This window comes from Botryllus schlosseri, chromosome 3 (assembly GCF_051294905.1).
Source record: "Botryllus schlosseri isolate E-star chromosome 3, Bs_hap1, whole genome shotgun sequence".
NCBI classification, from domain to species: domain Eukaryota; kingdom Metazoa; phylum Chordata; class Ascidiacea; order Stolidobranchia; family Styelidae; genus Botryllus; species Botryllus schlosseri.
Window position 1 is genome coordinate 35,098,843 of NC_137238.1, and position 27,838 is coordinate 35,126,680.

The 27,838-nt window shown below is 41.5% G+C and overlaps 3 protein-coding genes across 3 annotated transcripts; 2 read left to right on the forward strand and 1 right to left on the reverse strand.

Moving 5' to 3' along the window:
• Window positions 1–145: 145 nt before the first annotated feature.
• Window positions 146–8,030, reverse strand: LOC145435137 (electron transfer flavoprotein-ubiquinone oxidoreductase, mitochondrial-like). The gene is made up of 2 exons (XM_080312420.1): window positions 8,020–8,030; window positions 146–3,392 (listed from the first exon to the last, which is right to left on the reverse strand). The coding sequence occupies exon 2, from the start codon at window positions 3,385–3,387 to the stop codon at window positions 1,555–1,557; it is 1,833 nt and encodes a 610-aa protein (XP_080168546.1). The 5' UTR covers window positions 3,388–3,392; window positions 8,020–8,030; the 3' UTR covers window positions 146–1,554.
• On the forward strand, window positions 7,021–10,421 carry LOC145435157 (uncharacterized). The gene is made up of 6 exons (XM_080312460.1): window positions 7,021–7,161; window positions 7,307–7,485; window positions 7,855–7,976; window positions 9,229–9,327; window positions 9,506–9,624; window positions 10,219–10,421. The coding sequence occupies exons 1-6, from the start codon at window positions 7,153–7,155 to the stop codon at window positions 10,396–10,398; spliced, it is 708 nt and encodes a 235-aa protein (XP_080168586.1). The 5' UTR covers window positions 7,021–7,152; the 3' UTR covers window positions 10,399–10,421.
• A 12,388-nt stretch (window positions 10,422–22,809) lies between these two features.
• On the forward strand, window positions 22,810–26,881 carry LOC145435158 (uncharacterized). Its single transcript, XM_080312461.1, has 6 exons — window positions 22,810–23,125; window positions 23,550–23,728; window positions 23,821–23,942; window positions 25,004–25,102; window positions 26,156–26,274; window positions 26,646–26,881. The coding sequence occupies exons 1-6, from the start codon at window positions 23,117–23,119 to the stop codon at window positions 26,823–26,825; spliced, it is 708 nt and encodes a 235-aa protein (XP_080168587.1). The 5' UTR covers window positions 22,810–23,116; the 3' UTR covers window positions 26,826–26,881.
• Window positions 26,882–27,838: the final 957 nt, after the last annotated feature.

The window sequence follows — 27,838 nt, forward strand, 5'->3', positions numbered from 1 at the left end:
GCCACTGTCTGTTCAGTTGCGATTGACTGAAAATATTTTCAAGGACTCGCAATCGACCAGTTATTCAGGGAGAGAAAATTCACAATGCTCCTTCTGAGATTTCTACTGAAGATTAGTTTGTTTTCTACCTCAGAAAACTCACAAGCAGGAATTTGATAGTTTATTCAGCACTATCAAAAGCAGAACTCGAAAAAAAGGCCCATGACGTAAAAAATTGAAGATGTGAAAACTGCTATTTCACACAATCCTCATGACAATTTCACTCGTAACAGTGATGTCAACGTAACACAAAACTACTTTTTAATTATCTAAATATAGATATAGATATTGAAATCGACATGCTGGCCACCCCTGCGAGACAGTAGCCTATGCAAGTCATATTTTACAAGCAGGCTAACATTCATTGCACTATTTACACCCCCAACAACATTCTGGCCTCAGTGTTAAAACCACTCACCAAAAACATATATACAACAAATGGCTTCAGTGCAATTCCAAAACCAGCCTGTAGATTTTAATAATATGACCATTGGTCGCACACAAAAACTACCGCGATAAATAAAATTTCATGTCTTTCAACGAGCTAAAGAGTGAGAAAAATCTGTTTGCGATATGTTACCCCTACATTGTTTAGGCACAAAGCAATCAAAAGACAAAAGATGGTCGCACACTCGTGTCTCGGTGGGTCAGTAGAATGTAGGCATCGCATCTACTCGCATAAAAATCAAGATAATTTGGGCGTTTAACTGTACAAGTGCACAAATGCACAGTAGGGTGGTTCAAAAATAACTTTTTTCCTGGTCCCGGGGATTCACTGATTAAATTATTAGGTTGCCAAAAAAGAATGCTGCACACCAAATTAGGCTCAGCTCCTATCAGTAGAAGCCGACGTAGAGAGGATTGAAATATATTAATTTCTTATAAAAAATAGTAAATTTTTTCTTCAAATTTTACTGTGAACATCATGAAATTGTCGAGTTGTCTACGAAAACTATGCCAAATAAATTTGACGCAGTTCCAACCGTGGAAGTAGAGTTATTTGTGACTTTCGTTAATAATTCTGGGTTTTCCCATCGCCAATGCTATTTTTGCAAGCTTAAAACTTTCAACTGCGATAACTTCGCGTCTGCTGTTCAGAATTGAGCAACAATTGTTTTAAATTTCAATTGGCTCTGCTACGGATTTTACTGGTTGAAATCGAGCCAAATTTGTTGCGTGCAGCGTTTTTTCAGGCAACCTAACAATTCAATCAGTGAATCTCCGGAATCCAGAGAAAAAAGTCATTTTTGAACAACCCGACTGTACAGCGAATGGGTTATTCAAATTAAAAACAGAACATCGTAATAATCGTGGTCATTATGAGGCAGTCAATGTATATGAGACATATAATTTCACAGTTCCTACACCGCTTAGTGCTAAGGTGGTATATTGTAGTTACTTGAAAAGTGTGATACTGAATGGATACTCCACTCATAATAGGGGACGCGGGATTAAAAAATGCCTCCGGCGCTGAATATTTGGCGAGTCTACCAAGATAAAATTCTGTCAACAAATTTACATTCCGTTATACGCGGGACCACCACCACCTTCCGGGCAAACCCAGTTAATGTTCTGACTGGGGTCCTTGATGTCGCAAGTTTTACAATGCACGCAGTTTTGCGCGTTGATCTGAAGTCTCATTTCGCCCTCTGTGCCACCTTCGAGGGGCACATACTCATAAACACCAGCCGGGCAAAATCTTTGCTCAGGACCGTCGTATATCCCCAAATTTCTGTCAACCGGGACTGTGTCGTCTCTCAGTGTCAAATGGGCGGGCTGGTCATGGTCGTGGTTTGTACCACTTAATGCTACCGATGATAGTAAATCAAATGAGATTTCACCATCTGGTTTTGGATATTCGATCACTTTGCTTTCGCTAGCAGGTTTCAGCCGTAACGCGTCAATTTTTCCGTGCGAAAATGTCCACGGTTCCAAACCACGACCAAAAACATAAAATAATCCAGTGTACATGATCCCACCGTACAGTCCAAGGCCGGTGTGAAACGATGGGCGTACATTTCGACAGCCTTTAATTTCTTTCCAAGCCCAACTTTCTTTGAATTTTTCTTCATACTCATGCACAAACAAACCTTGAGTATCATTTGACCGATTTTCATCAGTGACGGCATCAAAAATCGTTTCTCCCGCCACAATCCCACTTTTCATCGCAGTATGTGTGCCTTTAATTTTAGGCACATTCATAAAACCAGCGCTACACCCGATCAAACACCCGCCTGGGAATGCTAATTTTGGAACGCATTGATACCCGCCTTCGTTTAAAGCTCTAGCGCCGTACGAGATTCTCTGCCCCCCTTTCAAGATCGGCGCTATTGAAGGGTGATGTTTGAAACGTTGGAATTCGCGGAAAGGGCTGATGTAAGGGTTGCTGTAGTCCAGCCCCACTACAAATCCCAAAGCGATCATAGGCTCTCCTTCGTTTAAATGGTACAGAAACGAGCCTCCGTATGTTGATTTATCTAAAGGCCATCCGACTGTGTGTTCTGTTTGTCCTGGGCGCCAATTGGCTTCATCAATCACCCACAATTCTTTAATCCCGATTCCGTAAGTTTGAGATTCACACTGTTCTCTTAACTTTAAATCTTGGTTGCTGTATAAACTTTTGGCTAAAGAACCATGACAGCCTTCTGAAAACACAGTTACTTTCGCGTGAAACTCCATTCCTCGTTCAAACGTATCTTTCGGAGATCCATCTTTGTGAATGCCTACATCATTAGTGGCGATGCCTTTTACACTACCGTCTTCGTGGTATAACACTTCTTGACATGCAAATCCCGGGTATACTTCAACCCCTAATTCTTCAGCCTGTTCCGCAAGCCACCGTACCACGTTCCCCAATCTGACGACGTAATTTCCTTTATTGTACATCGGGACTCCGGGAAATAGCGGGATGGGTATTCGTAACTTTTCTGTCAAAAATCCGAATTTATCGTGGGTGACTTCAGTATGTAAAGGCGCGCCTCTGTCTTTCCAATCTGGAATCAGTTCGTTTAAAGCTCTCGGCTCTAAGCAAGCTCCAGAGAGTGTGTGAGCCCCCATTTCTGCAGCCTTTTCAAATAGGCACACTCGTATGTCTTTTCCACTATCGTTCGCAAGCTGTTTCAATTTTATGGCACACGATAGTCCAGCAGGACCACCGCCGACTACAATAACATCAGCTTCATCTGCGTATCGTTCCATTTCAATTTCAGACCATCGTGGGTCATTCTCGCGTGGTTTGATCGTGTAATGTGTAGTGATTTGAGGTGCGGAGGATGCGTATCTTCGAGCCGCTTTCAAAGGCCAGGCTGGAGCCTTAAACAGACTAGTGGCGATTCTAATACCAGCCATATTCTCTAAAGTGAATAAATGAGGATAAAATTGAATAATATATTTTAATTGAAATATACCCGACGGCCGACACTCGTCAGGGGTAATCGTCAGCAACTAGTAGAGAATTGGAAAGAACATTGTACAAAAACAATCGTATCACTAAATATGACGTCACCAGCATGAAAATTTGAGTAATCAAGGCAAACAGATGACTTTTAAGCTCAATGTCATGTTTCTACATTATACACAAATTAGGTTGGCGCATTTTGATATAAGTCGACTCAAAAGGTACATAAATGGAAGAATGAACGGCCTCTACAATGCTTAATTTGTGGCCTCTGTAATCACACAAATAGGATTATTCGCAAAATTTTGCCAATGACAGAATTCATAAGGATATAGAAGATGAAGATAATTACAAACTGTCTGTTTTCAAACAAAAAGCATTGTTTTTAACAAGAGAAATATAGTTAACCATTCAAATAATCCGAAATTGCTCTGTTAAGGTAGCTTGTGTAGGCCTATTGTATTATTAGCTAAATTTGTATAAATAGCCTACAGGTATACTTGTCTCAATAATTGGTTACCCAATATTTTCAGACGTTTAAAACAATTAAAAATTGTGACACATAAACAATTCAAAACACGCTTTCTTTTAAGAACCCATTTTGCCGGGCTCAAGAGTTCAGACTGGCACTGGAGCGTATTTCGCTTTATCAGTAGCAGGATTTTAGGGTGGTAGCCGCAAATACGATTTGGAACCCTGGCCTACCGGTAATCTACAGTCACAGACCAGTGCCCTAGGGCTGGGGCTGACAGAAATATTTCACGATACTTTTTCATTCAAGAAAACGTTCGCTGAGTGAGATACAATTCATATTGCAGACTACCGAGACTAGTATTTTAATCAAAAACTGAGATAGGCCTAAAGTAGAACGTTGCAGATATTCGTTTATAAAAACTTCTGAGACATTTAGGTTAAATTCACAGCGATTTACGATAAAGAACATGAAATGAAATTATAACAACAAACTATTCAACTTTTCCTGTATGATCTGTAGTCCGAAGTACGTAACCCCGTCAAGCGTGACGGTGAACCTTATCCTAGAGTGGTTACGTCAAAACATCGATTTATGTAATATCAATAAATAACATAAAGTGCTATTCGCATTCGCACAATGCCCAAAGATGTACAAATTGTAAATCAATTACCCGCATATACTATTGAGATTTTATTTCAAATAATTAATCTACGAATAAGGAATGAAGTAAATTGCTATGTATTTGCATTTGCAATGACGACAAGAATGGTCTTATATTCTGTTACTAGGAATGATGTGCTTAGTAGATATAGAATAGATCAGTGCTTTTCAACCTGCGTGACGGTTCGCACTAGTGCGAATGAAAAAAATTTCAGTGCGAATGACGAGCGTGGTGCGAATGGTGCGAATGAAAAATCCAAATGAGTGCGAACGGCAAGCTTGGTGCGAATGGTGCGAATGAAAAATCCGGATGAGTGCGAATGAAAATTGACCATGTTTCTCACTTTTTCCGGTGTGGAATAATTCAAATAAACACGATATTAAGTACAGTGAGCCCGTAAATTTTGTCGTTTGAAAGCGATTCTAAAAACTTGTTGGTAGCTAGGCTTTTCTGGTTCACAAGTGAGGAACGCTCCCGCTGCGTGTATAATGCAAAGTTTGAGATAATATTTCCGCGCGAGAGGATTACGTCACGGCGTGGAAAAAAGGAGTTCAATCGGTATCAGTTGCTCACTTGCTCGGAAGCATCCACCGTGTATGGATAATGGATGTTGTATACGGACCTTATTTTAGGAATGTAGGTAATAGTTATAGTAGCTGATGCCAGTGTTGACATTTGGCATATTTGAATGCAAAATATTGGAATTTTGGCACACATTCATGTTGGTTAACAGCTGAATTTAGCGTTTCTTCAACTATAACAATTAGCACATTAGATCTATGACAAGTGTTTTTTACTCGTGTACCTAACCAAGGATTAGAGGCTGTTGTAAATAAAATTAGTGTAGGCATATTAGCGTCTTACGTCCAATGAATATTTATCTTGCATGACATCGAATTATTACGTCACTGGGCAGTTTAACTATACTGACCAGTGCAATGGCCTGTTTGTAATGCGAACTCCACAATTTACGCTTAGACACGCTTTCCTGTTCTTGGACTGATGATCTCAGGCCAAGTTTAGATCGTAAAGGCACAGGCCTATATGTAACATATTGGTGATTCCACTGAGCTTGCTGAATTGCTGATCCATAGGAAAAGTTTGCCTAGCTCGTATTCGTACCGCCTTTGTACTAAAAACTTTGTAATACTCCGAACTCTACCGGGTTTGCTTGAGCAGTGAGCACCCTCTGCAGAGCAAAATCAAATCCTAAAAGCCGCATGTCTTACGATATTCCTTATGCAGCCTAATTTAGGCTTAATTAGACTGTTGAACCTTATTACTCTTTATGTATAAGGATATGTCGGATAGTAAAGATAATTTGACATTAGTTCAGTCAGTTTTCCAATATTGTACGATTGACCTAAGAGCCATCCCGCAGTTGGCTACCCGGGTCGATATAACTGTGAATCTTATCTGTGTAATAATTATTCAAGAAGGTGAAAGTGTTGGCTTTGACAAAACAAGGATGCCGACCGTTGTTATTGAAAGATATGTTGATTTGTGTACTGTATATAGATAAGAAGTGAATGAAGCCTAAGCTTATCCATAAACAACATTCATCAATTACTCGGATTGTGTGGGTTTGTATAGCAATGCATTCCTGATTTTAACGCCCACCGTACCATATCCAATCGTCTAACATTAGGGTTACCATATTTTGGAATCGGGAAAGGAGGACACTATTTCAGAATTTTCAAACACAGAATACCGGTGGAAAATCCTGAAAAATTGGTAAAGTTTTACCACTTCGTAGTCGGTTGACTAAAATAAAAAAAAAGGTCAACTTTCGCCTAGCTCCCGGAATACCCTCCGGAGCGTCACTTCGGTGCTGATTTACGGCATCTCAGTCGAATTTTGCTATAAATTTGACCAAAATTCCTAAAAAAGAGGACATAATCTCAAGAAGCAGGACATTTAGGCGTCCTCGGAGGACATTTTCAAAAACCCGAAAAAGGAGGACAAACACGTTCACAACGCTATGACGCAACATGTGGATTTAGTGGCAATGTGATATTGTTGCGAGTGAATATTGTTCTTGGGTTCTCCCTTCAAGCTTCCAAGGAAATCACTGCACGATACCCCCGGAAAATGCAACGAGCTTCTTGAGAACAACGGGAGTGCGATATCTGTGATTTTTCTAATGCAGTAATTTTAGTGCTTGATTAGTCAATAATACGATACGCTGAATGCAAAATAATGAAGCTCTGTACCTACAAGAAGCTCTTCGAATACAAAAGTGATAAGTTTCTTCATTTTCTTTTCGTGTGCTAAATTTCGGCTGACTGGTGCGAATGAAATTATTTTTCAAAAAAAAGTGCGAATGGTGCTCAAAAAGGTTGAAAAGCACTGGAATAGATTACATTTCGCTTTGATGATTGAATCTGAGATTCGTGTCAACATTTCGAGTGCGACGAGCTTTGAGCGTATGCTTACTCAACCGGGTACCGCCGTAGTCTCTAGATTCGTCTTTTGTCAATAACCTGTATCAGCGACATTATATAGTATCTCGCAAGCTTCGAGAAAGCGGCATTACGAAGCAAAGAGCAGACAACGACGGACTTCGATCATTTTCGCGAAATGGCACAGGTATTCAGACCCAATTCTGATCGACTATGATGAATATCATCATAAACTTTATAACAATAGCTTCATCGCTGTTAATCAATTGTATATAAACGAATATATGTAATATTCACTGTGGTCTTTTAGTTTAACTGTATGTATTTCTCAGAAATCCTCCAATGTAGTGACTCCGCTCGGCAATCGGGTGTATTTGTTCAACTACTTCGAGCGCATATCTATGGAAGAACCGGCGTTCGTCGATTTTTGGTCAGACGCCGCAAAATACATCCAAACCAAAGATCATTTCATTTCTACCCATCTTCACCAAGGTATCGGAAATAACAGCAGGTAATCCAAAACCGATGTTACTATACGCAGCTTGAGCCAGAAATGTGGTACCTGCGGCCCGTAGAGGAAAATTGTGCCGCCCGCGAAGAAGTGACAATCTTTATTGGCGGTCGACCCGCAAAACGAGTTTTCAATTTATCTTAGGCCTATAATCGGGTAATAATATTTTAACCACACGTAATAATATTTGGTATTTGTAGCCCGAAAACAAATATTATTGATAAATCTCCCACCACTCTTATCAAGTCTCAGGGTCTTTCAACTAGGCTACTAGAAACCCTATGCGCGGCCCGTTGCTGTTTCACCCGGTTATTGCCATCTTGTGAAAAATTTTGCCCACCCTTTATGTACGCTATTCTCGCGACGCAGATTCAACTGGGTGAATTTCGCTGCGTTCGATTCCAACGACGTCTGCTGTTTCGGGAAACCAGACCCCGCATGGGGCGAAAGGATGAAGAATGCGTCGTCTTACAAGCTGACCGCATATCCAGGTTACGATCACAATTCTACGCCTGCATTGATAACTGCTCTAACCTTAATACAACTGCTTGTGCCCAATATTAAGACTCTTCAACGTAACCAAGCAAGTAGGCTACTTCTACTTTGTTGGGGAACGCAAGTCGGTTTCGCCTATAATTGCACTATATTTTCTTAAATGACTAGGATTTTAAACTGCTTAGTGCTTATATGCTACTTCTAAAAACAGGTTTGAATTTGTTGGATAGAACTATACGCTTAGAATAGCCTACTTAATAATCATCACAACAATCGTAGGCATAGCCTATACTTTTTTAGTTTTACCTACTCGGAATCGCTAACTTCGTCACAATGGTGATGCGCCCGGCTTCTTGATCGGTAGATCGTGGGTTCAATCCCCGGCCGGATCAGACCAAAGACTCGAAGACTGGTATCCGCGGCTATCCTGCTAGGCGCTCAGCAATCACGGGTAGCATGGAGGAGAAAAAATGGGGGGGTGCAAACTAGATGACATTACTATAAAGGCCGTATCGCATCTCCGTCGTCAAAGCATCTCGATGGTGCAGGCGAAAAAGAATACCATCTCTCTGTTGTGTGGAAATTTACGACGTTAACTAACTTCTACGTCTGCTTGAGTAACTACGATCACTGGTCTGACCACCTCTGTAGGAAGGGTTGCATTTAAAGCAAATGCTTCTTTCTTCAAAAAAGTTTTTTTTTCAAGTTGCAAAGCAATGCCATAATTGTGTAAATACTTTCCAAAAATCATGTTGTATGAGCCTACGGACAATTACCACCCGATATAGCCAACGTATACGATATGGGATGGTTGGAACCCTCAAAATAGTCGGTTCAACAGTTGTAGCACAGATATTTCGTCAAAGGAGCTATATTTACCCTCTACTTTCAATAGTCAATGTCACTCCACGATGACGTCACAATTAAATATTCGTGACGTCATGGCTTTGAAAAAATGTTTTAAACAAACAAGGGTCTTGTTTTAAACTTGTTTGTTTTAAATGCAACCCTATGTCTGTAAGCCTATGGAACAAGTCTAGGCTATATTACTAATAATTGATATTTCCTGAGATGCACAACGTAAACAGCGTATAAAAAACTTATCTGCCCACTGCCCACTGCCCAAGTGCCCATACATCTTGGTCTCTTCATATTCTGTATTCTGCGAGATCTACGGAATAACACAAAATTCAAGCAGGAGCAACGATAATATATCGGAGAGTAATGATGAGACTGATCTTTTTGCAGGCCAATACGAGGAAATCGCTTCATACCGTGGCGACCAACTTTCTGAAGATGACAAAACGCGGCCAGACACGGCAAGATTCTTGCTGACCGCTGTAGTGGGTACGTTCACCAGCGAGAGTATATAGTGGCATTTAATTACTCTTTCCCAATTTTGAAATTCGGACGTTTTGACGGCATGTGGTATTCTTTACGCCGCCTTTGTCGCCGAGATTGTATTGCAATTTGCGGTTTCGACAGCACTAATTGTCAGCATTCATTCAATCCACATATGTCACAGCTGAAGATTCTGTATCGAAAGACGCTTTGGAGACCAACTGGCGGGCATGGACGAAAGCAGACTATGTCCAGCAGAGTAAGAAGAACGACCCCAATCTACAGGATTCCATTTTGTACCGGGTATGATATATAGGCCTGGGCACAAGGATTTGAGCGATTTTTACGAGTACTGAAATTATACGCTTCTTGCTAATAAGAGTTAATTTATCATCGAGAATCATACTTTATTTCGTTACTGGTTTCCACTGTTGAAGCATAGCCTTTATAAGGCTATGGTCGAAGTATGTAAACCTCGACTAGTCGTGTCGCAGCATAGGAAGCTTGCAGTGCGAAGCTACGCAAGTTAATGGAAATGACATATATATGAAGTCCTTATCAACATTATCAGCATTATCACAAAGTGCAATGATATAGGTATTGTCAAAAAATATCAACTCAAATGTCATGTGATGTGGAACTAGCATTATATTTTTTTGGGTCGCGTAAAAGGTACATATTGAACGGTCCACATCATCCATACTGACGTCATAATAGGGAACAACCCTTTCCTACGCAGACTATTCTGTATTTCGATTTGATTCCTCAACATTTTTAAGCATAGACGTGGCTTCGCTGGTTCAATATGAAGTGATGAAGTATAGGGCAACGCTGTTGACTACCACTACGCACATGGGTTACGGTGCTATTTTATGCAACTATATCTTTTCTACATAGATGGTGAAAGCTCGCAATCCTCTCGTACGCTACACCGTACGCACGGAGCTCAAGAACATGTCTGACGAGGACGGCATCGCTCTGGCTGACGCAGTAAACCAGCAAGCGGACGCGCAAGGGGTGCAGACGTTCACTGCCTTCTACAAAATCCATACTAATATGTACTACAAGAAAGAATAAAAAATGGTTTTGGGTACATGCAACTACTGTGAATATGATGTACAGCTTTCAGTGTATGACAGACCTTTGAACAGGTGGATTGAAGGTCGGCTTATCAGCATCTGATTATTAATAAATTCATCAGGTATAAATGCACCTCAACATTGCGATGCAATGAATAGATATGCAATTGTCGAAACCACTTAGACTAATCTTTAAAATCAGACACCCGCCTGGGAAGGTTGCATTTAATACAGTGTTTTACAAAATGCCTTATAATTTTTTTTCAAACGTTGTATAATTATGCCATAATTGTGTAAATACTTTCGAAAAAACGTGTAATATTAGCTTACGGACGATTTGCACCCGATAATGTCGACGCATACGATGTGGAGTGGCTGGAACCCTCGAAATCGTCGTCGGTTCAACAGTAATAGCACGTAGATATAGATCATTGTTACGGAATCGATGTTCTGATGATGATGACCCTCGACCGTAAAAATTTTGAATAACGTTGTAGTCCTGGCTAAAGATATTTTTAGTCCGTTTAAGACACGGATCGTAAGCCTTTTTACCCTTTATTTTCTCTTGGCATCCGTCGTGACGTCACAACTGATAAGGATTCGTGATGCCATGGCTATAAATCAACAATAAAAACAATGTTTTAAACAAGGGCCACGTTTTAAACTGATTTTTGTTTTAAATGTAACCCTTCAACTGGGCCTATAGGCTCGGATCGGGTATATAAGGACTAGATTTAGTGATAACGGTCGTTTTGGTAAGGGTTAATTTAGGAGTTACGGTGAGGTTTTGGGTTTTTCATTCACATTCTCACGCCTATCAAGATAATGGGCCGTATGCACCAACATTGAACACGTTCAAGTCTGATCGTCTGTTCGCTCGAACATAACTCAAACGAAACATCAGTTCAAAATATCTCGCGATGCACCATCAATATTTAAACGCCGTTCAGACGAACTGATGATCATTGAGACGAGCTAGCGTTCAGTAAACAGATGCTCAATTCGTACCCTGAAAAGCTACTCAAGGCCGACCGAATAGTAAACAAAACAAGTTTTTTGTGGAACTCAGCCGTCGCTAGCGCGATGTCAATTTCAATGAGCAGCTGAGCACATTCACAAAACTACGGCTATATTTCTGTAACGATTTTCGAATCAAATACCATTGCTAGCTTTGCCATCATGCTTTTAAAGTTCCAAAATTTAGTCATGGCTTTACTGGCGATGCCCTGTCAGGAAGTAAATTGAAGGACAGGGCGAAAATTTACAATATCCTGGCTTATGAATATATATTTGACACCACACAGTCTGTAAAAATCGAGGGCCAATGGCGCTTTTCACCCACTGTCTTCACCCCGCACAACTTGTTCTGTGTGTTCACAGTGCGGAATATCACCTTCGTTGTTTTACCCACATTCGAATCTAACCCGAACGGAATGAGTGTCCTGTGCTCCCTCAATTCCTTGGGAGTACCTTACTGTCACCTTGAGAATCATCAGTGCTCCCCTAATCAATTGCGCAAAACTTGCCGAGATTCCACCATTACTGTAATCTCTCAATAGCCCGACAATCCAATCCAACTACCATATCTGCACAGCATATATTCAACATTCTCAACTGATGAAGTAACACAAATCGACAGACTTCTTTCATTGTTCATGATCATGTTGTATACTTGAACAGTTTGTGAAAAGAACTGAAATCCTGCAATTTGCATTTTTGTCAAGTAAATATGAATCTCCATGTCTGGTCTTCATCATCACACAATAAATTATCATGATAGCTAAACACATGAAATGAAAATAGTCTACAAAGACAAACTCATCCAAGTAACAACCTTTTCATTCAATCATGAGTACTGCACAGTGTGCACACCTAACATTTTCAGCTAGACATGATAAAATACCATGCTCTACATACCGAATTCTTTCAAGCATTATTGTAAGCACCTTGCTAGAGATAAAAGATTATTTGTTATAGAATATGTAAGATTTGTATATCCCTTATCATAGTGCCAACCGTGGCATTTTTCAGAGTCGATCTAATCATTCACTATATTTCGATTGGTGGTATATTCATATTTTTGGCGAGTTGACTCAAGCATCAAACTTCGGAATGACGGTCAGTCAAAATCTAAAGCAATTGACTTTCGGACCAAGGTAGTGAGTCCCATCATCGCACAGGCACAGTACATCAATATCAGAATGGACAACCTTCAGTTGCATGTTGATGCTATTGCAGAAATTGGGATGAATGTGGTCCATGTTGATATAGGATGCATTCCCCCAACATGGTACAATTCCAAATCGGTCATATTTGCACATTTCCACGACTGGTTTCTTGATTTCACGGTCCTACCACTCGAGTATTCTTGTAGTCATTGACTTTTTGGGGAATTTGACACAGACAGCAAACTTTGTAATGATCTCTAGCAATTGACGTTCGACCCATGGTACAATTCCAAATCGGTCATATTTGCACATTTCCATGACTGGTTTCTTGATTTCACGGTCCTACCACTCGAGTATTCTTGCAGTCAACTTTTTAGGGGATTTGACTCAGACAGATAACTTTGTAATGATATTCAGCCCAAATCTCTAGAGATTGACATATGACCTAGGATAGTTAGTCCCCTCTTCTTTGCGAAGTACATCATAATCGGAATCGATAACCTTCAGTCTCATGGTGATTCTTTTATATATGTAAATGTGTCTTCTTCCAACATAATATTATTGCATATTATGCACATGTTTGAGGATGGTCTCTTGGCCGACATCACTTGATAATGCCGATACTCATTGACAGTGACCTAATCCGAGAATCTCCAGATTAGTGAAACGCTTTATCGTTGTTAGGACGTGTATATATTTCACTCATGTAACCTAAAACCTGTAAAATTACGATAATATAGAGATTTGCAAGACATGCGGCTCCAAATCCAACCTATCTACAGCCGACCGCGAGCGCAAATCACAGGACCACGATTCCTGACGTCTAGTACAAATCCATTCAACTTCTGCTCCCACTACTCAATCGACAACCTACATCATTAGCAAGCAAATCAACTTTTAGTTTTGTCTTAGGTCCATTTTATTAAATTCCGTACTCATATTTCATACCAAACTTAAAACAGTTACATAAAAGAGGATTCAGCAATTAATGACATGCCATGACATTGACAGCCCCAGCCCGCAGCTACGTGCTTTCCATTTCACCGATATGGAATCGGTGTCTCGTGCACATCAAAGATTCTGCTAATACACACAGGTGTGACGCTGAAAACCGTCTTGGTACACCAAATATATTATGCTAAACGTACCGGGATTCCAACCCGGTCATTTGGGGTATGATGACAATCTACTGTAATATCGGCTGTACTGGCATAGCTTCAATGATGGTGAAATATATCAAACTTAATAGGGAAAACGCCTCATCAATTGCACCCCGCAGGCCGCAGGGTACTTCAAAAACTGTACACTGTATACAGACGTGAGACTTGGTCATAATTTTCATTTATTTTTGACCCAAAGGTCTTTCATTCAAACCTACAAGGCGCAAGACAAGAATATCGCATCTTCATTACCGGTACCTTGAGGCAGTCATATGGATTTCCTGGTTCACCACTATACTCGCTGATACCGGTATACCGATCAACTAACAGTAAACTGTAAGCCATTCGGCCTCACATTGGTGAAACTGGGTTCGGAAACATATAAAATCTATTCCTACAGCTTAGAAAGTCTGCTAATTTACGGAAAGATAGAAAATAGTGCACCTACGACTTCAACTTGAACCAATTTACAGTCAACCAGTCGCGAGAAACAGGAGACCACGATCAGCGACAACCAAGCCAAAGCACTGAACTACGTTTTAAACAACCTCCCGCGGCTGTTTACTTTTCGATCAAATTCGGCGCGAGTGAACGCTAGATCATTGAAGTTTCGGTGTTGGTGCTTTGGAAATATCTCCTGAACCTCTGTTTGAGCTCCAGTTTGGGTTCAAAACATATTGGTGCATACGGCCCAAAGTCTCGCATGGTCAACCGTCGTTTGCTCGGATGTCGGGCAACCGGGTTGATTCCTTCAAAATTGCAAGATATCTCGACATGTCCGAAGTTTCACTGCCGAATCAACTTGCCTCGATGTATTTCATCTGCGGGTTCTTTAAAATACAAGTTTTGACCGCAATTTCAACTCACATCAGAATTAACTTTTTCCGATTCGAAGCCTGACAGCTCGCCTTAGAACGCCAAACAAGATAGACTTGATCAAACAAAGAAGCGTCGTATTTCTCACGAATTCTAATGGACCGCGTAAACAAAACGAAGTCAACCCATACTTCAGGTTATTCTTTCTCAGGTAGACAGTTAGCCAAATATGCTGTGAGAAATCCTTTAGCAGCAGGCTAGGTCGTGACAATGATACGGCGTATTGGCCTGTGGCGTACATACGATTATATAAACACTTCACTGTCACGTATTGCAGAATGAGAGACGAGCTATAGACTTCTGCTTTGCGTAGAAGCCATAGTTCAAACTGAAAGGTGTCCGGTAAATACCGAGAAAATCATTACCGAGAATGGACACCACCGATAATGGACTGAGTTCGAGACAATCACCTGATTGTAAAACTGCTTTGAAACCAACCCTACTGATAGATCACATGATTTAGGAGTAAAAGTCACAAAACGTTGGTCAGCTGAGAAACGTAAACGGCGATAGGGCGCGCCGATTAAGTCATAATTTATTAGCAAAATGCATTCCTTCCGCGCGCGGGAATAAGGTAATCGCCGTTCGCGGGTTCGTATTTAGCAGGTGGCACATTCACAATGTATGCAATGCAGCGGCATGTTATGCATATGTACAAACCGTGTGTATGATCAAGTACATTGTACAGAACGGCGTTGCCGCATTTGGTGTCGATTCTCAGGTAGGCCTATATATATTTCTCAATAACGCCCGTCTCAGCAACCTAGATTTTCGGCATTGGCCATATTCGATAATGTTGATTCTCGGTTATGTCCAATTTGTCCATTCTCGGCAATGGTTTTCTAGGTATTGGTATATAGCGAAACAGAAGATAGTTGAGAGCAGGGCTGTGGAGTCGGTAAATTTTTTCACCGACACCAACTCCGACTCCATCAGACATTTTAAATAGACCGACTCCGACTCCACCGTCCCCGACTCCACAGCCCTGGTTGAGAGTCCATCATGACTAGGGCGATTTTCTACCTAAAAAAAATGGAAGATTTTGACCAAATCTGACCTAACGTATGCGAATTAGGTTTTTCCCCACATAATGCTAGAATTGTGCGTACTACTTATCTTCATTTCTGATTGTAACTGTCTGTCCTTACGAAGTAGTTTGGCCTGGAAAAAAACTTTTTTGCCTTTAAAACTCACAAATTTTTACATGAAAATACTCTATTTTAACGAGATCTGGGCCTATGAATAATTCCAGTAGTTACATTACGCATTATGGTAGGAATATTAAAAAAAAATTGTAGTACAACGAAAGATACTTTCCTACATTCTCGGGTAGAAAGTGTCTTTCCTTACTAAGTAGCTTGCCAAGAATGGAGAAAGAACGTTCAACAGCAGCAGTTTTTGGCTGACAACACTGAAGTTGTGCGTACACTGCTGGTGACAAACCGTGTTGCTTCATTCTGACAATGGTGTCTAGATCACAATTTTTCATCATGCCCTTCTTGATATAAGAACCATGCAATGCCGACGCACTCAGTTGGGATTGTAGTGATATGAGCCATACTGAGAGACTACTCGCTACAGCGATGGCACATGCTGGAGGCGGATGCTTATTATTGTTATTGTGGATTCGTTGAATAAAGCTGAGCTTGTGCTTTTGATAATAAACGCCGCTGTAAATAAGCAGATATCTTGACATGGTGGCAGCGGTAAACGTTTAAAGACAAGTCAGCGTGAAGATTGATTCCGAGAGACTCCAGTGTGCCTGCGGGTAGACAGAGAAGCGAGTTCCGGTAAGAGACAATGGCGAATCCGATTCCGAAGATGGACTGGGGATATGACCCCCTCTCCGAGGCTCTGGAAACGTTCCAGGATATGATAAATGTATACTTCGAGCTGAATGCCACTACAAATAACGCCAAGAAAGCCGCGACCATAATGATGGGATTAGGCGATGAAGGCGCCAGAAGAGTACGACAATCGGGACTGTCCGCCGATGACAGGAAAGTGCCCGAACGAATATGGGAACTACTCAAACTGGAGATCGATACAAGTGACAGAGTGAGCTACAGAGTTCACAGATTAGAATTTGCGAAGCTATGTCAGTTGAAGGATGAGTCACTGACCGACTTTGTCCACAGAATCAGGAAAAAAGCTAAGAAATGTGATTTTGAAGACAATGAAGTAGAAGAGAGATTGGTGGAAAGAATCGTTGCATCCACCCCAATCGAGAAACTAAGAGTGAAGATCTTGAAGAAACAGAAAGGCTTCACGACTAAGGAAGCCCTGCAGTTGGGTTTGGAATTGGAAGCGCTACACACATACAACAGTAGCCATGATGCTCCCGAAGGAGCGACTTCAAGTATTGACGTAATACGCAAAGGAGATAGAGACAAGGCCTGCAACAAATGCGGACTATCACACGGTTGGAAATGCCCAGCATTTAGATCTCGCTGTAACTATTGCGAAAACTATGGCCACTGGGAGGATTTCTGCGCAACGAAGAAGCGTGATAACGACGGCAATGCGAGAAACAAGCAACACGAGAGCCACCAACGTAAGGCTCCGAGAAAGTCAAAGAAACATCAAAAGAGTCGACATACTCGACAATCAGAAGTAAAAGTGTATGACACAGATAGCAGCAGTACCGACTGTCAAAACCCCGATAGTGATGATGACCAAACGAACACAATTTCATCGATCACCATTGGAGCTGTAAACGACTGCAAGAACAAACAGGGTAAGGAAGCATACACCAGGATTAAATTCAAGCATATGAACCCAAAGTTGACTGGGAGCTGGAAGATCAAGGTCGACACTGGAGCTGGAGCAAACACTCTTCCAAGACGACTTTTCAAGGAAATATTCGGGAAATTCAAACCGACCCCGTTACAACCAGAACCCAATGTTTTGCTAAAGAACTACTCCGGTTCGCGTATTGAGTGCTTTGGATCGATAACTCTCCGCATCAAACGGCCACATGGCAAGAAGTATCGTAAGGATAAATTCTATGTGGTCGACACTGACGGTCCCGGCATCCTGGGCCTGCCCACCTGCGAGGCACTCAATCTTGTAACACTGAATCTGGACACATGCAGTGTCATGGACAAAGCTCCTCATACAGAGCAGACGCCGCCTAGAGTGGATACCATTGAGGACCTGAAAAAATGTTTTCCAGACTGCTTTGATGGCATTGGCAACTTTAAGGGTGAAGAAACTCTGCACATACACACGAACGCAGAACCGTTCCAAGATGCTCCGCGGAAATGCCCAATCCATATTAGGGATCAAATCAAGCAAGAACTCGATAAGATGGAGACCCTGGGGATTATACGGAAAGTCACCAAACATACTGACTGGTGCTCTTCGCTCACTGTGGCAATGAAGGCAGATAAGACACTGCGAGTCTGCCTTGATCCAAGACGCCTTAACGAAGCGCTGAAGAGAAATCCACACAAGATCCCTACAGTCGAAGAACTCCTACCAGAATTCAGCAAGTCAAAAGTATTTTCTAAGCTTGATGCTAAATCTGGATACTGGAGTGTGAAGTTATCACCAGCATCACAAGAACTGACGACATTTCGAAGCCCCCTTGGCGACAAATACTGTTTCTTGCGCCTACCATTCGGGCTCAATGTATCACAGGATATATTCCAAGCCAAAATGGATGCTATCATTGCCCAATGCGAAGGTTGTGTTGGCATATCTGATGATATTGTGATACACGGAAAAGACAATGACGAACATGACAGGCGACTGAGACACTTCTTGTACACTGCGAAAAAAGAGGGTCTCATGCTCAATTCCAAGAAATGTTGCATCAAGACCAACTGCATCTCGTTCTTCGGAAGACTCCTGACTGATCATGGTGTAAAACCTGACCCGACAAAAGTCAGTGACATAACCGGCATGCCGACACCACGAAACAAGCAGGACCTACAAACATTCTTAGGCATGGCACAATTCCTAGCCTGTCACATTCCAAACTTTTCGAAAACAAGTGCGTCATTGAGAGACCTCTGCAAAAAGGATATAACATTTCTCTGGAATGAAGATCACCAGCACGCCTTTGAGCAGATCAAGAAAGCAATCACTGACAGCCACATCCTGCAATACTACGATCCTACTTCACCGGTCACTCTGGAAGTGGATGCATCGCTAAAAGGATTGGGAAGCTCGCTGGTTCAAGGTGAGCGAGTGGTCGCTTTCGCAAGCAAAGCTCTGACGCCAAGTGAGTCAAATTACAGTAATATTGAGCGAGAGTGCCTAGCAATTCTGTATGGCATAAAAAGATTTCACCATTATCTGTTTGGCCGCCACTTCAAGGTCATTACCGACCACAAACCGCTTGAAATGATATTCAAAAAACCGATATACTGTGCACCCCCTCGCTTACAGAGAATAATATCGCAAACACTAGGCTACGACTTTGTGGTATCCTATAGACCTGGACCCGGCATGGTGCTCGCTGATGCACTCTCGCGTCTACCAAACCAAAAAGACGAGACTGCAACTCTCGACCACAGTGCAAACACAGTACCTATCAACTGCATAAGTGATATGCCCATTGACTTCTTGTGTTTTTCAAGTGTGAAGCAATCGCAGATACAACAGCAAACTGCCACAGATCCGATCTTGAAAACCGTTGCCGAAACCATACACATTGGTTGGCCCGACACGATTCAAGAGGTACCTTCGGACATACGAGAGTACTGGAACTACAGGGATGAGCTAGCCCTTGAAAACGGCATAATATTCAAAGGAAATCAGACAGTCGTTCCAACATGTCTGCGATCAGATATATTACAACAACTGCATGAGAGTCACCAGGGCATCGAGAAGACAAGAAGACTTGCCAGGGAATATGTATATTGGCCTGGAATCAACAACGACATTTCAACACTCTGCAAGTCATGCGAATCATGCCAGGAGCTCCTACCAGAACAAACAAAACAACCGATGAAGATGCATGAACGCCCACCAAGACCTTGGGTGAAACTCGGAACTGACATTTTCGAGATCAAAGGTAGGAACTTTCTGATCATTTCAGACTACTTTTCCAGATACCCCATCGTGCAAGAATTACGATCGATCACATCGAAATCCGTCGTCAACAAAACGAAAAGGATCCTGAGCTTATTTGGAAGCGTCAAAGAAATAGTCAGTGACGGTGGACCTTGTTACCTCAGCCAATACGACAAATTCTGTGATGAATGGGGCATCACGCACACAACCAGCTCACCCCGACACAGCAGATCCAATGGCTTCATCGAAAGACAGATAGGATATCTCAAACCTATCATCAAGAAATGTATCAAGACTGGAGGAGATATCCAGGCAGCGTTACTCAATGTCCGGGCAACACCTCTCGACAATGTGCTGCCCAGCCCTGCTGAACTGCTATTTGGCCGCCGCATCACAACGAAGCTGCCTACTCATGATATCATCTCAACACCTCAGGTATACAGAGACAAGGTTGACCGGATAGTGGAAAACCAGAAGAAATACGCCGATCAGCACACTAAAGAACTTCCACTACTGCACCATGGACAAAATGTACGGGTGCTGGACAAACAAGATAAAGTTTGGAAGCCCGCGACCATATTATCGCGTGAAAGTGACCGAAGATACACGGTACAAATGGCAACAGGACGACAGCTTGTCAGAAATCGGGCCTACTTGAGAAATGTGGAAACATGTGCCACGGAGCAAACCTTGACAAACGTTGTGGACACGTCAAGCACATCCATACCGATAGAACAAGAAGACAGCACACCATCCTCAAGCGCCTTGAACACAAGCATACAGACTACCAGATCCGGCCGAGCTGTACGCAAACCGAAACGCTACATCGACGATGACGAAAACTGAAAGAGGAGGATGTAGTGATATGAGCCATACTGAGAGACTACTCGCTACAGCGATGGCACATGCTGGAGGCGGATGCTTATTATTGTTATTGTGGATTCGTTGAATAAAGCTGAGCTTGTGCTTTTGATAATAAACGCCGCTGTAAATAAGCAGATATCTTGACAGGGATATTGCGGTACGTTGAGCATAACACCATGTCAACCTATTTGTTTCATTTGAATGTTTATGTTTCACAATGAGCAGACAATGGGCCTTCTACAACGGTAGGGTAGGCCTATAAAGTAGGCTACAAGTTGTAAAATGTCAAATGATAAGTTCACCGATCGCACAAAATCTACGATGCAAACGAAATGCAGGTTGCAAAAAAGTTTTAACTTTGTAAACAATTGTGACATTTTTTGACCTAACGCTACAATTTGAACTAATTTTGATATGTAAAAAAAATCGCCCTAATTATAACACGCGCGAACAGCCGAACTGTATACAACTGTATACGACTTGTATACAAACTATCAATGAGCACTGAGCAGTACTAGTTCTAGTTCTACTAGATCAGGGCCGGCCAACCCGTGGCCCGCGAGATAATTTCCGAAATTCTATTATTCTCATAAATGGATTGCACAGATTGTGAACTTGCAAGGCCAATCAAAAATCTGATTAGTCTGGCCGCAATACTTGAGATGTGAAGACTAAAATATCAGTTCCGAAGCATTAGCAGATCCATGAGCCAGTCACATATTGGTAGATCTTCGTACACTACAATAAAGCAGAATTATTTGCGATCGATTTTTCAAGAGTAAAAATTTTCTACACGCTTCGCACATCATGTTGTCACTGGATTTCTTGCTTTTAATATTGTTGCTCTTTTGTGAAAATGAAAGAACTCCTAATGAATTAGATTGAGTCTAACTATATTCGCGATTACGAGACAAAGTGTCGTTCAACATATGCGACCCTGCGTTTGCGTTCGCAGAAATACCGTCGACTATGAAACCTATAGGCATAAAATGATTGACGCATGTTGGTCGAAGCTTTCGATATCGATATGTCCAGGCGCCGAATAGCCCATTCCTTGCAAACTGAGCCCAGCGATATACAGCAGGCCCGCAATATAGTCATGTGACAATATTATTGAACAATGAACTTCGAAAAATTTTCGCGCCTTGCGCGGCTAGTGGCCTGCGCAATAGTTCGTCGATCAAATGTGGCCCTTTGGCTGAAAAGGTTGGCCAGCCCTGTACTAGATATTTTGAAAAGAGAGCAGTTCTATGTTGTCAGTTGCCAAACTACTAGAAAACACTTTGTCGTCGTTTGGTGTGAATAGTGATACTGGTTTGTTTGTTTGTTTGTTTGTTTGTTTGCACTATTCATGGTGTTTGTCAACTACTATATGGTCATTTACACCAGGACGTACGTCTGTATTTTGATTCCGTATCTGCGGGCTTGTGGTACGGCCCACTTCTAGGCTTTTTAAGACACCGCTTGCGCGGACCAGATACTGGTGAATGGTAATACCATACAGGTGTTCTGTTGTGTGCCGAGGTCCTTGCAGCCGTTGATATAATAAACAATAATCAGATTATATTTTCATCTGAACAAGACCCACACAATGTACAATGCGATAAGACACAAATGCGATGTAATGAACAGATAAGAGGATGCCGAACGACCAGTTGCGGTTGCAGTTGCGGACTCTTAAACTGGCAGTGGCATCCACCTCGGCCTAGTGCCCGATGTCACGTGTTCCTTTATCGATGTCAGTCTCTATTCCTCGGCTCTTTCTAATGCTCTCTCCATTCTTTGTGGGTGCGCTCTTTCATCGGGTCTTTTTCAGGGCTTTTTTGTCGCCGTAAAGACAGCGGCGCGGGGGAAGAGGAGTCCAGAATAACCTCCGACGCGGAATCGACCCGAGCCGCCTGGGCGGTAGGTTACCACCACGCTATCTTCCCGGGCTCATCACTATACTAACAGTGACGAGTAACCTACTAAAGTATCGGTTTTGGGGATCGAAGCCTCTCCCATTCCAAACTCGAAATCCCGTCCTCTTGAAATGCCAATTCAATACATCTAATTTTTCTAATTTGCAATTCAGTGATTCGTATGTTGCTTCGGAATTACATCATGGTAATTCTGTTTTGGTTAGTTAGTTATAGTTATAGTTAGTTGCGGATTTAGGTCGTTAGTTCTAGTTCTTGTTGCGAGTTTTGAAAAGATAGATAGTTCTTTATTTATAGTTTGAGTTGCGCATGTTGAACATCCAGTAGTCTGTCAAGTCTGATTCAGCAGGAATGCCGCTATTTTATTGTCGAAGCTCATTGCACGCTTTACTTACAGCCAATGGCAAGCGAACGACGTTTGAATAGCTTTCGCGTTTCATCCGTGATTCGACTAATTACTAGAAATGATGAGCTCGATAGATATAAATTACATTTTGCCTTGATGATAAAATTGAAGTTTCAAATCAAAATTTCGAGTACCGCGGTTTGGAGCTGCTTAATCAACCGAGAAATCGCCGGTTTTGCGTTTCGCCTTTTGTCAATTTACCGTAGGCGCTATCGATCGGCGTTTCACGTAAGCTTTCGAGAAAGCGGCATTACGAAGCAGCAAGCAGACTTTGGTGGGCGACTTCAATCAATAATACGAAATGGCACAGGTATTTCGACTAATTCTGATCGGCTACTTTATTACCTGTTTATATCAGTTTGTATGGCGATAGATATTGGACAAAGATAAACTTTGCTATCTTGTTTGGATTACTATATTACGATTGTGCTGTGCTCGTTCTTAGTAATTTAGAACCAGCGAGTTTCCAGAAAAGACTTATATTCCAGATATGACATGTGTTGTACGCCGTAATTAATAAATGCCACGTTAGCCTACCCCTGACGAGTATCAGCTGACAATATTTGGGTTTATTTCAATATGAATAGAATATTCAATTGGACATAATGATCATGTGTTCAATTCCTTACGTAACTGCTGCCTATTATCTCTGTATATACCTATGTCTGCACGTATTACCGAAATATTTATTGATCGCTGTATAGTTTGTTGGATAAACTGTTTGTATTTAACAGAAACCTTCGGACGTAGTGGCTCCGCTCGGCAGTCGAGTGTATTTGTTCAACTATTTCGAGCGAGTATCTATGGATGAACAAGCGTTCGTCGATTTTTGGTCGATTGCAGCGCGATATATCCAGCCCAAAGACCACTTTATATCCACCCATCTTCACCAAGGTCTTGGCAGTAGCAGCAGGTATAATCGGAAGTCGATGATACCATATTCGTATAAACGAAATGCATTTCTGCATTCACTATAATGACGTTGGATATACTCTCGTAATGCAGATTCAACTGGGTGAACTTCGCCGTTTTCGATTCCAACGATGTCTGTTGTTTTGGGAAACCAGACCCCCAATGGGGCGAATTGATGAAGAATGCGGCGTCCCATAAGTTGACTGCATACCCAGGTTCTTATAAAAATTCAAACTGTATCCTTCACTATTAACTGTTATCGCCTGAAATGTACATATTCTACATAGTGCATCTATAGATTACTAACCTATAGTACAGCTTAGATCTGGTTAAAGCATAGACAACCTCCTCACTCAGAAGTAGATATAACGCCCTAGATTTCTACTCAATAACAACCAAAAACTGAGATTTCCAAGACATGACAAAAATACTTCTGAAACGTAAGTCATTTAAAAAAGCAAGTTTCATCGTAAGGTCGCGTATGCGTATCGCCAGCAAGACGCGTCTTCGCGACAAACGCTGGGATTTGTCCTATTTTTTTTTAAGAGAACTACAATGTCCTCGGGGGACGCCCAGATGTTCTCATTTTCACAATCTCACGTCTTTTATTGCTCTGAGTGTTTTTAGTCACTCACGAAGACACTATAAAGTGAAATTTTCAGAATTTGTCTACAATTACAACTTGTAATGAAGTGTATACCCTTTTCACCATCTCAAAATATGGTAACCCTAAATATAACTATAGGTGCAATTCTATAATCTATGCATTTAGCTACCGGGGTGCGGGGATTGCCTAACGCAATTCGAAAAATTTTCGCTTATAAAAGATATGGAACTTGTTCTAAAAGTATAGCTATCTCACCACTTAGAAGTCAAATCCTGTGGTGTGTACGCCACGGGATTTCCTTTCATTTAAGATGTCATAAAATCTCGACGTAAAAGCATAATTTTAGAATATTTTGCAACACAGATACCAAAGGAAAACGATCGAAGTTCTGTAGTTGTTGAAAATAATACCAAATAAGGACGCAAGTCGAAAACAAGGACATTTCTTAGAAATGAGGACAGTTGAGTTTTCTAAGACCTGGCCCTTCAAAATAAGGACAAATCTTAGGAATAAGGACGGTATGGCAACCCTGGTTATAGTCATACTACTGCCAAAGAGGTGTAAATTTACGGATTTTTCTAACAGTGCATTACTTTAATTTCTGCACGAAAACTACACCGGAATGAATACAATAAACCGGTGCATATATAAAGGTTCGGCATGTTTCAGGCCAATACGAGGAAATCGCTTCATACCGCGGCGACCAACTCACTGGAGATGACAAAACACGGCCTGACACCACCAGATTCTTACTGACAGCTGTTCTGGGTACGTAACGTATACACCCAAAATTAGACAACAAGAAAATTGTCACCTTCTGAAATTAGATTAAAATCAGAAATGGCGAATTCGCAAAAACTTAGAAATTGAAGCAAATTCCGAATTATAACGAAATACGACAAAAATCAAGTTCCTCATGCGCCAAATCAGGGTTGATTCTCTACCCTCAGCACACAGCGGCGAGATAGCGTAGCGGTAGGTTATATAATCCATAGCTGCAATACCAATGGATGGTGGGTTCGAGGCTCTTACTCGCCATCTCGTCCGCGTAAGCGGTGACTTGAAAAACGTAGAAGTGGGCCGTGCTACAAGTCGGCAGTTACGGAATCGAAATGAGGAATATATCGGCCTGGTGCAAATGACCACAGTAGTCGACAAACGCCATGAATACCACAAACGACAACAGCGCTGAGCACGCGGTTGGAAAACGTCTGTACACTATAAGCGTGCGTGACTCGTTTCTCGCTACGCAGATCTCCTTATGAGTCGGTGTATATGCTGCAACGAAACATCACCGACAAAAATATAATGTGTCCTTTCCTTTTCCTGCGTAGCGTTTTCGGGGAAACCAGAAATAAGATTAGAATCAAAATCACAGAATTATAGAAACATTTCACAGTTTACATTACTGGCATTTCTCTATCCTAATTAAACAACGATATCCTTATTTAGTTGTCCAAGGAGTAATAGTGGCACTCAACCACCCTTCCATAGTTACGAAATTATAGGACACTATGTTACTCGTTACCAGAAGTGGTGAAAGTAGCCGTCCTTGGTGTCCTAGTAGAAGTTTAAGTATACCGTTGCAAATCTCTAGTAAAGTAGCCTCCTATACGAGTATAGCGATTCCGCAACATGCCAGAACTAGTTCAAATCGAAATAGAACATGAAGATATGAAAAGTGTTTGAGTAACCTTATATACGTAGTCCCAAAAAGAAAAAGTATTCGCCTTGCTGACTGCTGCTTCCGTAATTACTTTTGCAAACCCATCAGTCACGAATAGCCATACAGCATTCATGTAACTCGCGTAAATGCCACAGCTGATGATTCCGTATCGAAAGACACTTTGGAGGCTAACTGGCGGGTTTGGACGAAAGCAGACTATATCCAGCAGAATAGGAAGGGCGATCCTAATCTACAGGATTCTCTGTTATACCGGGTATGACGCTTCTACGCATATATATTTGAGCGGCATATACAGCTAATATTTGTCTAATAACACGCGTCTTGTGTGTCGCATTGTGCATCATTTTGTCTTGGGCGGATAAAAAATATAACCTCTTTTCATTATTATTTTTATCATTATTATAGTAGCATGTGTGTTTCACTGATATCTACCGTGAAGGAATGAATCATCCCTACATTTATGGAAATGGCTATATTGTAGTATGATAAAATGTAATGATTCTAGTGCATAGGCGTTGTCAAGGTGAAATAGGGGAGGGCGCAGTGGGATTGGGTGATAAAATGCGTGAGAGGTTTGCGAATCATTTGATTGGTATTGGTCACTATAGTTTTTATTCTACATAGATGGTTAAAGCTCGCAATCCTCTCGTACGGTACACTGTTCGCACGGAGCTCAAGGGCATGTCTGACGACGACGGAATCGCTCTAGCGGACACAGTAAACCAGCAGGCAGACGCGCCAGGAATGCAGACATTCACTGCCTTCTACAAAATCAACACCAATTTGTACTACAAGAAAGACTAAAGAATTATTTTGCTATATGCAAAGAATGTCAATACAATATACAACTTTCAGTGTCAGACAGACCTTTCACATGTGGATTGAGATTAGAGTTACCAGTATCAGCATCAGTTTCATAATAATTTCATCATTTCAAAACACCACAAGACTGCGATACAAAGACGAGATAGGAATGTGACGAAACTCCTTGGAGTAGTCTTTGAAATCAGGCTGGGCTTAGGTTAGGATCGGGTAAGGACTAGATTAGTGTTAACATTGTGGTTACGGTTTGGGAAAGCCGGAATGGGTTAATTTAGGAGTTGCAGTGAGTAATCCGCATTCTCAATCTCAAGTATATCAAGCCAAAGTGTCGCAACCAGGTTAAATTCTACAAATTGCAAGATCGCTCGATATTTCTGAAGCGTAATTGAAGAACAAACTTGACTCTGTGTATTTTCGTCAAATACGGGCTCTTTACAATCCAAATCGTCAGTGCGATTTCAACTCACCTCGAGAATGAGCTTTCTCGAATCCTAGCCGTGGAACAAATCAGATTTGATAAAACAACGGACGTACCGTATTCCTCACGAATGTTAATGTACCGTATACATAACGAAGTCAGCCCATATAGGCCGACTTCAGATTATTCTTGCTCCGGCAGACCAGAGAGTTAGTCAAATATGCTTTGAGGCGTTCTTATGCGCAGCCGACTCGGCGTTGACAATGATACGGTGTATACCTGGGTGAGCAAATGAGTAACAGATAAATTCGTTAACGGGCCGAGTCAAAATTTTAACTATATTCTCCAGCGTATTAATTTTGTTTCTTAATTGAAAGCAGTGAATTGCATTGTTAATAAATGCTGCTCAGTGGGTGTGCTGATATTAGATAATGAGAAAATTACGGTTAAATAACAACAACAAAACATATTCTATTTATTTTCCGTCATAAATAACGTGATACATTTTGAATTCTCTTTAATCCAGGTTTGTATCGTACGGCATTAAAAGGTATTGCACAGCTTATCGTGTCCCAGT